Genomic DNA, 14,521 nt, shown 5'->3' with positions numbered 1-14,521 from the left:
AGGTGGGGGTGGGGGGAGATCGTTCCCGACGATCAGACGCAGGGAAGATCCTGTAAGGGGCCGGGGCGCACGGCGGGGAGGGGCCGGGCCACGCGCGGCATCGCGGCCAGTGGGAGCGGGAGAGACTGATGGCCAACTGAAGCGTCTAAAAGGTCATCCTGGCCGCAGGACGGTGGGCGATGGTGGGTGGGGACTGGAGGGGAAGGTGGGAGTTGGGACGAGGGAGGAGGCGATGGAGGGAGAGAGTGCACTTCAGGCAGTGGAATTGACAGGACTTTGAGGTGGAGCCTGTATGAGGGAGAGAGGGATTAGGATTTAGGGTCAGGATTAGAAACCCGGGAATTAGGATTTCTAGCGAAGTTAATGTGTGCTCCCTGGATGGGTATGTAGTGCTTGTTGGGTTGCCTGAGGCGAGAGCAAAACCATGGTCTGGTTTGCCTGGTGTGTGTGTGTGTGTGTGTGTGTGTGTGTGTGTGTGTGTGTGTGTGTGTGTGTGTAGGTCTGTGGGGGGCGGTCTGTGTCTGGGGGAGGGGGTTGGGGGGCAGGCATGTTCCACACTCTTCGCATCCCAAAATAAAGGCGGAATTTGGGATGCGTGCACATTTGTAAAGATCTTCTCCCCACATGCCTGTGGGGGAATCGCAAGAAAACACCCTTAGGTGCTTTTCTCTTCTTTCAGAGCGAAGTCTTTGAGGACGGTACCAATTTCCTAATATTCCAAATTCAACAACAAAAAAAGCTACTTAACATTGTTAAAGTTTGATTTTGGTAAAATTCAAAACAGTTTCTTTGGCCGGTGGCCATGTTGAAAATCAGTCCCACGTTTTGGACGCGGTGGCAGTCGTCCATGTGAGAGGGTTTAAAAAGCTCTGAGCAGCGTCGATAGAAAAATCGTTTTCAAGGAAATGTCCTCTCCGAGCGCTGGCTGCAGCGTTCATAGCAGGGGAGAGTTAGAGCGAGCTCACTGCCCAGCTGGGGGGGGGGGGGGTGGGGAGGTCACAGCTGTGGCCTGGAATGGGACGGAAACGCCAGGGCGAGGCAGGTGGGGCGGGGGTGGGGGCAGAGTTTAAGGCCGCACTCTCTCCCGGGTGCCTGCCTCGCATTTAGACAGTCCTCAGAACCAGGCCTTCCTTAAATCACGTGACCCTGTGCCCAGGCACCTGACCCGGTCCTGCTAGTCTGAGCCCTGGATCCCGTGCGGCCCTTTGAGATCGCCTCATTAGACAAGATTCAGTGACGAGTGACAAGGGGACATGGTCACCCTGTATTGTTAAGTGGAAATGGCATGTAAGATAGAACCCCAGACGTGTGGGCCTAGAAGAAACGTCTGGAAGGAATACATTAAAAGGCTTACTTATTTTGAGGGAGTATTTCCTTTATAACTTACGCAGTTTTCGTATGGTCTGTTTCTCCCACCGTGAATGAGCCGTCACTCACTTTTCCTTTGTCTTGTTGTAAGGTTAATATCAACAAAGATCGGTGCCCTTTTATCTGTGCACCAGGGCAGTTAAACTGCTGTTGGGAGCGGGAAGAACTTGAATTTGGCGGGGGGTGGGGGTGGGTGGGAGGCGGGGTCTGATGAGCCCTCCCTGTGAACATGTGCGCCTCTGAGGAGTGGACACCGATGTTCCCCTCTGGGTCCTTTTTGCTGAGCTGGGGGGGGATGCCCCTGCCTGTCTTAAACTGCCTCCTCCGGGTTCCGGGAGAGTTGGCCTTTTTCTGAGTTAAGAGGCAGGTGTGACACAGAGGAAGCCGATAAGGCCACATCCCTGGGGTTCCACCCGGTGGCTCTGGGGCTGTAGGGTTTTGAGGAGGTCCCTCAATCCCGCCGAGCCTCAGCTTTCTCGTCCAAAAAAGGAGGAACCCTGCTTTCCTGCTGTGTAGATTCCACCAGCTATGCCATCCCCCACCCGCGTCTCAAACCTCACGATGTGCCCTAGAGACATCCCTTCTTCCTGGAACCCTGTCAGCCGCCTGGGAAATGACAAGAAGCAGAACTTTCGCTCTCCCCTCGGCTGCAGGAAACGGAGCCTCTTGTGCTTTGGAGACCGGCTGACCTTGAGCTTCTAGGTTGCAGCAGGTGTCTGCTAAGGCCGGAAGGTGATTTCTGCTTGCCCGGGCCCCCCGGGAAGACCTTACCTTGGGACAAGCCTGGAAAGAGGCCTCGTGACCGAGGTCTCCCTAAAATGGGGACCACAGGGTGCAGGGGGCCTTAGGGGCCGATCATGCCATCCCAAGACACGAAGCGCTCTATGCAAGACCCAAATCGCTCAGTTTTTTGGAGAAGCCAGTAAATGGCTACGCGCCCTTCTTACCAAACCTCCAGATTGCTGGCAGGACTGTCCCGAATGAGCACGCGGGGCCCTGGGCACCTGCTAGTCCTTCTCAGGGAGGGGAGGGTGGAGGTCCGAGGGTGGAGGGGAAGTGTTCTTCTCATTTCATGCGAGGTGGCGAGCTTTCTTCCCTGGGCCCTGCCTCCTTCCAGCTCCCACGTCAGAGGGGCTGTTAGCCCGCAGAGAAGACTGGAATTAGTGCCCGGGTTTACCACCCACAAGCATGTTTCGGGTTGTTTTTCACTTTACCGGGCTTTCGCAGACAACCTTTACCTTTCCATTCAGTTCTGTAATACCACCTTTGTGTTCTGAGTCATCCTCCTCCGGTGACCAGGAAGATTCTCGGTTCACGGGCACCCTACAGAAGTCATCTTACTTTGTCTTTGAAAGAGCCCTGGGGAGTGGGAGGTGGTGTCCCTGTTTTACGGGAGCATTTGAAACTCAGAGGGGCGGAGCCACTGCTCCAAAGTCACACAGCTTTTCAGAAACCGAGGCAGGATTGAAATTCAGCTGTGACTGACCGAGGGTGAAATCCTTTCTTCTTTCTCCCGAGTCCAGAGCCCTCTCCGGTGTCACCTGGGAGAGGGGGCCTCTCAGTGAGGTGGGCGCCCATCTGCTTGGACCATAGTAGCTGGTCCGACCCAACCAGGGGGAGCTCTGGAATGCAGAGACGTCCTTCTTAAAGGAGTGCGTTTCTTCCTCCACAAAGGAGAAACGTTATTTGTGCTGAATTTTCTGATGCCCTTCTTTCTCTCCTTCCATCCCCCTCTTGCTCCCCCAACACCCTTGATCTCACAGTTGAGCCCTTACTTGTGTTTCCTGACGTGCATTTCTGCCCTGTAGTCCTAGACCCCAGAGCAGCTGTAGACCCAGGTGGCAAGGACACGGAGCATGTGTCGGTTAAGAGGGTGGCCTGAGAGCCCTGTGAGAGCCACATCCTAACTCCGTCCTGTGCTAGCTGTGTTAACTGGGACAGATCGCTGGTCTTGCACAAGCCTCGGTGGGTCCAGCCTACACAGAGCTGTGACGCACGTAAGTCATCGAGCTCGGTGCTGGGCTTGTGGGAGGTATGCACTGAGCTGACGCGTCGTTGTTGATGGTGACCACGGATCCAGTATGTTTACTGATCACGCTGAACACGGTAAACAAAGTTCCTGCTACCAAGATGCATGGACCTCGTGTTTCGGTGGGGGACAGAGATACTAAGCAAACACCTAACAAAACAAGAAAATCTCAGGTGGTAATGAAGTCATTGTGCCAGTGGTGCAGTAGCGAACCTTGACCATCCAATTCTCTGGGGGGAGAAAAGAAAAAAGAGCCTCGATTTGTAGCATTTGCCAATTTTGGGGGTATCGGTATCCCTACTGTGGGGGACTTCAAGTTACCAAAGTGGCACCCACTGACTCTTAAAATTTCTAAAAATTTAACGAGTGAGTCTTGTAAGGCCCCCAGACCTGGCTCCAGCATTGGGTATAAGTACAGAATGTGGTTCGGGAAGGATCTGAAGAGCTCTGAAAATGAACTGTACCAGCAGAAGGGGGTTCTAGGCAGAGGAGGGCTGTGCAAAAGCCCTGAGGTTGGAGAGAGCTGGGTGTGCTCCAGGAGCAGAAGGTGGCTGGTTTTGGCAGGACTCAGTGGGGTGGAGGGAGAAGTGACAGGCTGGGCCAGCGGAAGCCTCATAGACCACGTTTGGATTTTATTCTAAGGCCACAGGAAGTCTTTGGAGAGTTGTAAGCAGGGGAGTGTCTGTGTCTGATTTGCACTTTTTTTTTTTTTTTTTTTTTTTTTGAAAAAGGCTCTTGGGCTATTCTGTGAAAGGCCAGCAAGAGACCAGTTAGGGGAAGTGGTTATCATCCCAGGGAGACGCATGGATGCTGGGACTGGTGTGGCTGGATTCAGGTAGAACTGTAGGGATGTGACACGATTTTTTAAAAGTATATTTACTTTTATTTATTTTGAGACAGAGAGAGAGCGCGCACACACATGCACAAGAGGGGCAGAGAGAGGATGAGAGAGGGAATCCCAAGCAGGTTTCACACTGCCCACGCAGAGCCCTATGCGGGGCTGGAACTCACGAACCCGTGAGATCATGACTTGAGCCGAAACCAAGAGTTGGACGCTGAACCGACTGAGCCAGCCAGGTGCCCCCAGGGGTGGGACAGGTTTTATCTTCGGGTGTTTTATCTTCAGGGCTGTTTACCGTGAATACACCCAGGCTGCTGCAATTTCTGCTGTTCTGTCCTGGGGAGGAGGAAGGGACTGAGACCATCGGGGCTCACTCTCTGTCCTACCTACTTTTCCTTCTCCACCCTGCGGGATGCTGTGTTTACCGCCTCCTGATCAGTTCAGGAGAGGAGGTGACGAAATCTGTTTATCTTGGGTCCAAATGTAAAGCAAAACCAACAAAAACAAAATCTCTTCTCAGCTCGGACCTCCTTCCTTTGATTTGTGCAGAACAGGACCCTGTTCTGCAGTTGGCATGGGGGAGAAAGATGAGAGGTTCTGATTTGGATTTCCATCTTTGCCCTTGGGCAACTCTTGGGTGTGTATGACACGTGGAAATGCTGTGGGTGTCGGCCTGGCAGCTTATGAAAAAAGATGTCACCTGGCTCTGCTCCACTCTCAGCCTGTCTCTGTATGGTTTTTAGAAGGACACGAGAGGACTCCCGTCTTTCCGGAACGGTGTCGTCCAGTAGAACTTTTCTTGACGACGGACGTGTTCTGTATCTGTGCCGTCCATCGCCGTGGCCACTAGCCATCTGTGGCCACCGAGCACTGGAAATGGGGCTAGCATGACTGAGAAACTGAATTTCCCATTTTATTTAGTTTTTGTATCTATTGTGTTGGACACAGCAATTCTGGACCATATGTCGTCCTCCATTGCCTTGGAGACTTTGTCTTATGGCAGTTGATTGGAGTGTTTTTTTTTTAATTATTTTAAGTTTATTTATGTTAAGAGAGAGACAGAGTGAGCTGGGAAGGGACAGAGCAAGAGAAGGAGAGAGAGAGAATCCCAAGCAGGCTCTGTGCAGTCAGCACAGAGCCCAGTGCGCGGCTCGAACCCGTGAACCATGAGATCGTGACCTGAGCCAAAGTCGGACGCTTAACCAACTGAGCCACTCAGGCACCCCTAGCCTGGACGATTTATAGTACTCAGAAGCCTATTGCTGTAATTAATTGTTTATATTTCATTTGTTTTAGTAAACATTTTTGTGCATGACTCCTGACCGCACGATATTTTTTCTAGGGTACGTAGTGAGAAATGGAATTACCAGGTCATAGGGCATATGTAGTTTTAATTTTTTTTTTAATGTTTATTTATTTTTGAGACAGAGAGAGACAGAGCATGAACGGGGGAGGGGCAGAGAGAGAGGGAGACACAGAATCGGAAACAGGCTCCAGGCTCTGAGCCATCAGCCCAGAGCCTGACGCGGGGCTCGAACTCACGGACCGCGAGATCGTGACCTGAGCTGAAGTCGGACGCTTAACTGACCGAGCCACCCAGGCGCCCCTGTAGTTTTAATTTTTAATTGAAATAGTTATAGCAGGTTATGTTCCTGTCAGCTGCATGAGAGAGTGCCCGTGTGCCGTCTGTAAAACACGTGATTGTATCAAATAGCAACATGCATGCCATTCTAATAGGCAAAAAAATGGTATCCCAAGGTAATTTGCATTTTCCCGTTTACAAGTCACATTGAACGTCTTTTCCAAGCTAATGACCATTTGTTTTTCAGTGAGTTGCCTGTTCAAATTTCTTGCTCATTTTTCTGTTGGATAGTTTTGTTGATTCATTCAGCAATATTCTGGGTGCTAGGGATGTTGTGGCAAGTAAAATAAACAGACACACCTGCCCTCAGAGAGGTGATAGTCCAGTTGTAGGAGAAGGACCTAAGCAAAAGGAATTGAGGAGCTATGTAATAATGTTAGATGGGATAAAGAGAAGGAAAAGCAGATAGAGAAGAAGGAAGGAGATAGTCCTACCCACTGGGGGTAAGACTCGGTTTTAAACAGGATGGCCAGGAATCTTGTCCTTTACTTATTCACTTGTAGGCATTCTTTATGTATTCTGTGTACTAATCCTTTGCCCGTTCTGTGTCGCACACATTTTCCTCCAGTCTTTAATTTTCTTTTGACTCAAATGATGGCATTTTAGCCTTGCTCTTTAGTTTTTTCTAATTAAGAAAAAAAAATCTAACTTGTGAATTAGAATATATTCATGTAAAAAGCATAAGTTTTTTCTTCTGATCTTCCCAAGCAACCCGTGTCAAGAGCTCTGGTTTATCTTTCCTGATTATTTTTTTGTCCTCACCACCATGTGACACTCTCCCCACCACCCTGCTGGCAGCTGAGCACTGACAATTTCCGGCTGTTTCTCCGTAAATACAGTTCTGATCTCCTACCTTCTCACAGTCGCAAAGGCTCCATTTTGGAGAGGATCTCCGTAATTCATTGTTTGAGCAGCCCTTCTGGCGGGACACCAGGGTTCCTCCTAGTTCTCCTTTCCTCCAGGTGGTGGGGCAGTCCTGCACTCCCTCTGCTGCCCAGGAGCTTCTCAGGTTTTTGAGGGACTGTACCCGCCAGCACCCTGCATGCTAGAGGCGTGTAATATTTTGATTTTGTTTTCTCCCCCGCAGCTCCATGGCTACATGGAAAACAAGCCCCTCGGGCTTCAGATCTTCATTGGGACAGCCGACGAGCGCATCCTTAAGCCCCACGCCTTCTACCAGGTGCACCGCATCACGGGAAAAACCGTCACCACCACCAGCTACGAGAAGATCGTAGGCAACACCAAAGTCCTGGAGATCCCTCTGGAGCCAAAGAACAACATGAGGGCGACGTAAGGGCTCGGGGGCCGAGGGTGGTGGGTCTTTATGGGGACGTGAGGGGGACCCAGGGGCAGGGATTTGGTAGTGGGGACTCTCTGGAGTTGAGTTGGTGGAAGGAGTCGTGGATGGTGGTTCCCACTCTGCGATGGGCCCACAGAGATTTGTTTGAAAAGTTTCTATTTTAAGAGCTTTATGTCTAAATACTTTTCTTGTGTGCTGGGAGAAAGATTACCTATGCGTCTTTGGATTATGTTTCTTGGGATGAGGCTAAATTGATTTACATGTCAGAATGTATTTGGGCTAAAGAAAATTTTTAAAGACGCAGATAGGTTGAAACTCACAAAGGAATAGGCGTGTAGCTCAAATTTGGGAAACATTGCACCCATGCACTGGAGTTAAAAAAAAAAAAATCTCTTTATTAGAAAATAACCTTAACTTGCAAACGGTGAGAATTTTACAGAGGACCCTGTCTGCCGTTCGCTCAGCTTTGCCGATTGTGAACGTTTTCCACGTTTGCTTTGTCACTTCCTTTGCTCCTCGGTTTTTCCCGAACTGTTAGACACGGCGACTCTTTACCTTCACATACTTGAGCGTGAATTTCCTCAGGACTAGAACGCGGTCTTTGGTGACCACGGTGCCTTTGTCAAATTAAAGATGTTTAACGCTGATCCACCCCTCTTACCTACTGAAGAGTCTCCAATCAGTTTTGCCAGTTGCATACTTGAGTTTGTCAGGCGCTTTTGAGAGTAGAGAAACTGGCCCGAAAAGGTTCCCTAGGGAGGTACTTTCCACCGGGGAATTTCTCTAGTGACTTTGTGAGTGTTTGACCCCCGTCTGGGCAATCCGTTCCTGGCTGAAATCCCGATCGGCGGATTGCAATCCGCTCTCCCCGCCCCCGCCCACCTCCCCGTCGGTGGCTGGCGGTGGAACCATGTTGGTTAACTGACTTGGGTGGTTTTGTGGGTGATCTTGCCTGCTCACCGACATGGTCAGTTCTAAGTGGGGTTCTCAACCTCCTCGCAGCATTGACTGTGCGGGCATCCTGAAGCTGAGGAACGCGGACATCGAGCTGCGGAAAGGCGAGACGGACATCGGCAGGAAGAACACGCGGGTGCGGCTGGTTTTCCGGGTGCACATTCCAGAGGCCAGCGGGAGGATCATCTCCCTGCAGACTGCATCCAACCCCATCGAATGCTGTAAGTTGGGCGCTGGGCAGCGTCGGCCTTCGCCGCGTATACTGAACGTGACCTTCCGCCCCTGGCCAGGTGCTCAGCAAGAATACGCAGGACCCGCAGGGGTCGACAGGGGGCCCGAGATGACCAGAGGGCCCAGACCCAGAGCACATTGAGCGACTTCCCTCCGCTCTCATTTGCTTGTGGAAGGTTTTGTGGCCTCACAGGAAATGAAAAAATAATACAGCTAACGAGTAGCCTCCGGCTTTGTTTAGAGGATTCGAAAACGTATAAATGTTTGGGTCGTAAAAAAAGGTAGATGCAGTTGGAGTGAGTTTACTGTACCCAGTGTCCTCTTTTCCTTTCCCTTGCCTCTCAGTGGCTCTCGCTGACTGAGCGGTGACTCTGCTGGTCAAGATGCTGAATGTCCAGCAGTCAGTAGCTCCTCGAATATTACAGAGGTTCTTGGCCACAGCTGATGCTCGTTTTACAGAAGGGGAGGGGGAGAGATGAGGGGTTGGCTACCCAGGGCCAGCAGGGCTGGGACTGGGACAGGAGCTTTGGCACGCACGACCGTGCCCTGCCCCCCTCCCCCCCAGCCCCTGCTATCACCCTCGGCCCATCCGTGCCTATTCACTGAGAATCTGCCCACTGTGCCCAAACCAAAATGCAGAGGAACTTCAAATCTCGTGTGCAGTGGCCGAGATCTGCCGTGTGGAAGGGCTCTGAGCAGAAACGCGGCTCAGTTCTCATCGGGCTTTGAAAGAAGAAGGCGCTTTGGGCTCAGTCACGGGTACTTGAGTTAAGTTGCATAATTGGTTTTTGCAGTTAGACCTGGCAAAGCTTCTCGTCCGCTCAGTGTTTGAGAGTTTAGAAACCATGCGTCCAAGCACAGAGAAGAAAACAGTAAACGTTGTTGCAGAAACAAAAGCCATTTATGTTATTTCTGTGTTCTTCGAAGAGTAGTTTTTATGGTGTTACGATCGCGTTCCGTATGCAATTATGTTTCGGGATTCTGTTTCCTTTTTACTGGGCATTTTACCATAACTGTGTGCCACAAAACTCAGTTGCCTAGAGAGGCCGGGGAGGTCACACGGATGAGTGGAGGTGCAGCCAGCAGAGAGTGGTGGGGACCAGGGACCAGGAAGGCACCTTCCCCACCTGAAAGCGCCTGCCTTCTACAATTCCAGCCGGAATTTCCATGTGGGCATGGAGACTCGGAGGTGGCCGGATCCTCTGGCTTTTTAAGATAAACCCCAAATCTCCTGATTTTTAAAAAGCAGCAACAAATCCAAAATACCGTGTGGATTAGAGAAAATCTTCATGTGGCTTTGATTAATCAGAGGGAGTCTTAATCAGACACTAATGAGTAAAGGAAAAGCATGAATATCTTAGGCAGAAAGGGTTGGGGAAGACCGGCCCTCAGGATTTCATTTATTGATTAAAATTTTTTTTTCACGTTTATTTATTTTTGAGAGAGAGAGAGAGCGAGAGCGCACGCGCAGAGGAGGGGCAGAGAGAGAGGGGGACCCAGAATCTGAAGCAGGCTCCAGGCTCTGAGCTGGCAACACGGAGCCCGATGTGGGGATCGAACTCACGAGCTGTGAGATCCTGACCTGAGCCAAAGTCAGACGGTTAACCGACTGAGCCACCCAGGCGCCCCTGGCCCTCAGGATTAAAAGCCAGTGAGGAGAGACTGTGGGCCCTCTTGGGGGGAGAAGCCAGAAGTTGGTCTTGGTCGGTCTTTGGAAAAAAGATGGAGGGGCCCTAGGATTTCCTCCAGCCACGGGAGTCACCATGTGGATCGGGCCACACACGGTGGTGAGTCTCTGCTCTGACGTTAGAAGAGAAAGACCCAACAGCACACAACAAGGGAAAACAAGATTTGAAAACTATGTCAGAAACATTGGAGTTCCCCTCCTCTACCCAGCAGACCCCACCCCTGTCCCCTGAGTGCTGGGCACAGTGGCTGCCTCACCACGGTGTTGGTTCTGAACATCTCGAGATGTTTTGGGAAGGAAACCCGGGCTCTTCCTCAGTAATTTGGGGGATTTTGAGAAGATAAGGTCTCCTTTTTCTGGCAGGTGACTCACTCGACAGGATGGGGCTGTGGTTTGTAGCAAGGTGGGGAGCAGGCGGCCTCAGGAGGGACCACACGCCAGAGTCCCTGTTCCTCTCCGTCTCTGGGTCCCTCGGGTCAATGTATCTCATGTTGATCTGAGAGTTGAAGGATCAGCGCTGAACCACATGCACCTCCAGCAAGATCTTCAGGGTGTCGTGAAGTCATTTGAACCTTGAACGTGGGCTTTTTTTTTTTTCTTTATATTTGGCTGATTCAACTACCTCCTTTTGACAGATAAGGAAACAGGCTTTCTTGGTAAAGTGATTCACTCACTTTTTTACTCAGTAGAGCTAGGGTCTCCAGCTTTCTGGTTCTGTGAAATACCTTCTTATGGTTTCTAGAACACCTCCGTTTCTTGCAGGGCCAGACCGAACTACCAGCAGGCCACACGCTCTCTCACCCAGAATCTTCTGTCATTTTTATTGCCACCTCTGTTCTCTTTTCCAAGACTGGTGCCTGATCGTTAATCTAAATATTTATTGACTAATGGGCTTACTATTAGATATTCAGTAAATATTGACCACTAGTCCGTAGCACATAGTGATGATCCTTCGGGAGATATTCAATAAATATTTATTGACTAGTTGACTTTGTATATGCCCCCTGGGGAGGGTGAGCTGGTAAGAAAAACATTCAGTGGACTCATACTTATTGGCAAGGCTACCTTACTTTGGAGGTGCTGATTATATAACGTCTTGGGGAATCAGGGATGAGTTCTCAGATTCTAGCAAAAAAAGGACAAACCCTGGAGGCCGCTCTTGGGAAAGTAGGCCGATTTGCTAGACTTGTAGATTCCTTACGTTGATGCATAGCACGCCAGAGGTCAAACCTCACCTTTGCATCGACGGGTGCTCTGTGCGTTTCTCTTTCCACGAGACGTTCAGTATTGCCAAGGAGATGCCTTCAGTCCCCTCCCTGATTGTCAGCAGAGCCGATTTTGAAGCTTCTCCAGTCCGCCTGGCTCTGGGTGCCGTCCCCACCCCTTCCCAGTCCTGACGGATAACCGGGTCTCCCTGGCTTCTCTGGGAACGTGGGAGAGTTCAGGAGGGAACACGCTTGTCTTCCCCGACGACAGACATCTAACTCTGCTCTCAGGGTTCTGGAGGCCAGACCCCAGAATCCAGGTGGCCGTCAGATTGTTCCTAATGAAGACTCTGAAGGGGGGATGTTCCAGGCCCCTCTCCTAGCGACTGGCAACGGCCGGCACTCTTGACTCTCCTTGGCTTGTGGGTCCGTGACTCCAGTCTCTGCCTCCTGTTCACGTGACCCTGTTGTCTGTGTGTCCTTCTCTGTCTCTTATGAGGACACGGTCACTGGGCTCAGGGCCCCCGCTAATCCTGCACAATCCACCCTCCAGTTTTACCTTATTTGTGCCTTCAGAGATCGTATTTCCAAATACACCCACGTTTGAGGTTCTGGGTACCTGGGGCTTTGTTCATCCCATGACCCTTCCTCCTCAGCTACATTTCTTGACTTCTCAGTCGCCTCTGCCCCTCAGTTCCCAAATCCACTGGGCTCTTTCTCTGTCCTCTCTCTTGGCTTTTGCCCACACTGTCACCTCCATCCAGAACGCTGGTTCTCAAACTTGGTCGCACGCTGGCACCACCTGGGGAGTTATTAAAAAACAAAACAAAAAACCCCCAAATGTGTTGCCCGAATCCCACCCCAAAGATGGCAAGTCCCTTGGTCTGCGGTGGGGTCTGTGCGTGGAGAGATTTTGGAGGTCATCTGGTGATTCTGATGTGCTGGGAAGCATGGGGCCCGCTCACCTTGCCCCCTCCGGTCCCTCGGTTGGCTCCTCCTTATCCAAGGTTGCTGTGTCCATGGCCCCTCAGGGAGGACGCACGCCCCCGACCCCACAAGGTACAGGTCCCCCGCTCTGTGCTGACAACCCAATTTACTCCTTGGTCTCTCTCCTGTAAGGACAGAGACCAGAAGGCATCAGCCAGGGCCTGGCACATAACACCTATCTCTAAAATGTTTGTTTAAAACAAAAATAGTGAACGCCAGCCTCTCCAGGCTGCCCAGCGCGAGAAGAAGGTGACGAGGAAGCAGAAGGGGGCTGTTGGCAGGTGCAAAGGTCTTGTCCCATGAGCGTCTCTCTGGGAATCTCCTCCCTGCCCCTCTCTGTTCTTCGAGAGAACACCCAAGGCAGTTTTCCACCAAGTCCTGCCCACTCCCGGCACAGAATAGGAATCCACTTTGCTCCTTGTGTAGGCACTGGGGCATGGGTGCATGGTGTAGACCAGAAAGTGGGTTTTCTCACATGCTCTTTTCAGCGCCTCCCTTCTTGTGACATCACTGTGTGTCACCGAGCTCTAATTGAGATACAACAAATGACACAGAGCATGCGTCTTCAGTTCAGTGATTTTCAACAATTCAAAGGACCTGCGTAACCACCGCTCACAAGGAGACGCGGCACATTTCCTTCCCTCCTGCGAGGGCCCTCACACCCCATCAGCCAGTGCCGCCCCCCCCATCCCCACACACAGGCAACCACCGTTCTGATTTCTATCGCCAGCGATTAGCTTTCCCTGTTCCAGAACCTCACGCCATGGCATTGGACAGCGTGTACTTTGTGTCTGGCTGGTTTCGCCCAGCATCAGCTCGGTGCTTTTGAGAGCCATTGCTCTTATCACGTGATTCTGGCTGCTGTGAACCTTCTAATCCAAATGCTTTCACTGCCCTTGGGTGAACACCCGGGAATGGAATGGCCGGTTCACGGGGAAAGGTTATGCTCTAGTTTATGTATTTTCCAAACCGTAAAATGATTTTCTCTGTGCCAGAGTGCATGAGAGCTCCACCTGCCCCACGTCCTTACTGGTGTTGGCTTCTGCCCGTCTTTTCTACTGGGAGCCACTCCGGGAGCAGAAAGTGGACCTCCTCGTGCGTGATTTGCATTTGCCCGGTGGCTCACGATGCTGAGTGCCGGCGTGTGCACCTGCTGGCTGTCCCGGTGTCTTCTTTGCTGAACTGTCTGTGCACAGCTTTTGCCCTCTTGCGATGGGGTCACTCCTCTTGTTATTATTAATACGTGTCAGTTGTTCATGCGTCCTGGGTGGGAGCCTTTTGTCCGATGTGTGTAGGATGAATATTTTCCCCGGTCCACGCTTGGGCGTCAATATTTTATTTTGACTAAATCCCAATGTATCATTTTCTTTTCTTTCGGGATTAGTGCTCTTTGCATTCCCCCAACAAATTTCTACCGGTCTGAAGGAAGCAAAGGTATCCTTTTACGTTTTCTTCTAGAAGCTTTTTGATGCTGGGTTTTAGGTTTAGGGATGCACTCCATCTCAGGCTAATTTTGGTGTCTGGGGTGAGGAGGGTCGGGGTCCATCATTCACCGCCCCCAGATTGACCCACCTCGGATGCCCTTTCCTGGAAGCAAGCACTTGGACAACCCGACCGTGTTCCCCTCCCTCGCCAGCTTTCCTTCTCTGCCCCACTTGACTCTTGTAGGTCTGGCTTGGGAGACGGGCGATCACACGGCACTGCTTCGTGAAAATCTTAGAAGCAGCGGGACCAGACTGGCATATTGCCTCCTTTCTCGTGAAGCAGGGCTGCTTACCTCGTTCACCTGCTTCTGCCAGAGGCCGAGAGGACCTCGATAATTCTTGTGGGCGTCTTAACGTGGATTCTTCCACTGAAAACGCATCTGGAGCGCATGATACGCTGTCCTAGGCACTGGGGATAAGATAAAACAGTGGTCAAGACAAAAGTCCCGGTCCTCGTGCAGGCCACATTCTAGCGAGGAAAACCCACCCTAAATAATGAAAACCATCATTTTCAACAGTGAAGTGTGATGACGAAAATATGCGTTGGTGACTTGGGGGGAGGGCTGAGCAGCAGCAGCCTTGGGTGTGCTGAGCAGGGGAGACTTCTTGGAGGAGGTGGCCTATTAATCTGAACCTGAGCGGTGGGGGAGCATGGCCCAGCTGGAGGATACAGTAAGTGCAAGGGCCCTGAGGCAGAGATAAGTTCTACATCTTCAGGGGAAAAAAGGGCAGCTGGGGAGGCTATGTGGAGTGAATACGGATCAGAAGAAGTCTGAGATGAAGCTGGGGACTT

The 14,521-nt window shown here is 51.3% G+C and overlaps 1 protein-coding gene across 5 annotated transcripts in view; it reads left to right on the top strand.

The window, feature by feature from the left end:
- The window catches only part of NFATC2 (nuclear factor of activated T cells 2), a 139,944-nt gene that overhangs the window by 54,630 nt on the left and 70,793 nt on the right, over positions 1–14,521 (top strand). For all 5 annotated transcript variants that reach the window (XM_060620312.3, XM_060620321.3, XM_060620326.3 and 2 more), the window contains exons 4-5: positions 6,968–7,170; positions 8,183–8,355. In XM_060620312.3, the coding sequence (XP_060476295.1) occupies positions 6,968–7,170; positions 8,183–8,355 (376 nt within the window). The remainder of the gene's footprint in view (positions 1–6,967; positions 7,171–8,182; positions 8,356–14,521) is intronic.

This window comes from Panthera onca, chromosome A3 (genome assembly GCF_046562875.1).
Source record: "Panthera onca isolate mPanOnc1 chromosome A3, mPanOnc1 haplotype 2, whole genome shotgun sequence".
NCBI classification, from domain to species: Eukaryota; Metazoa; Chordata; class Mammalia; order Carnivora; family Felidae; genus Panthera; species Panthera onca.
Note: the sequence above shows the minus strand (reverse complement) of the source record. Positions and strands in the feature narration are given on the sequence as shown.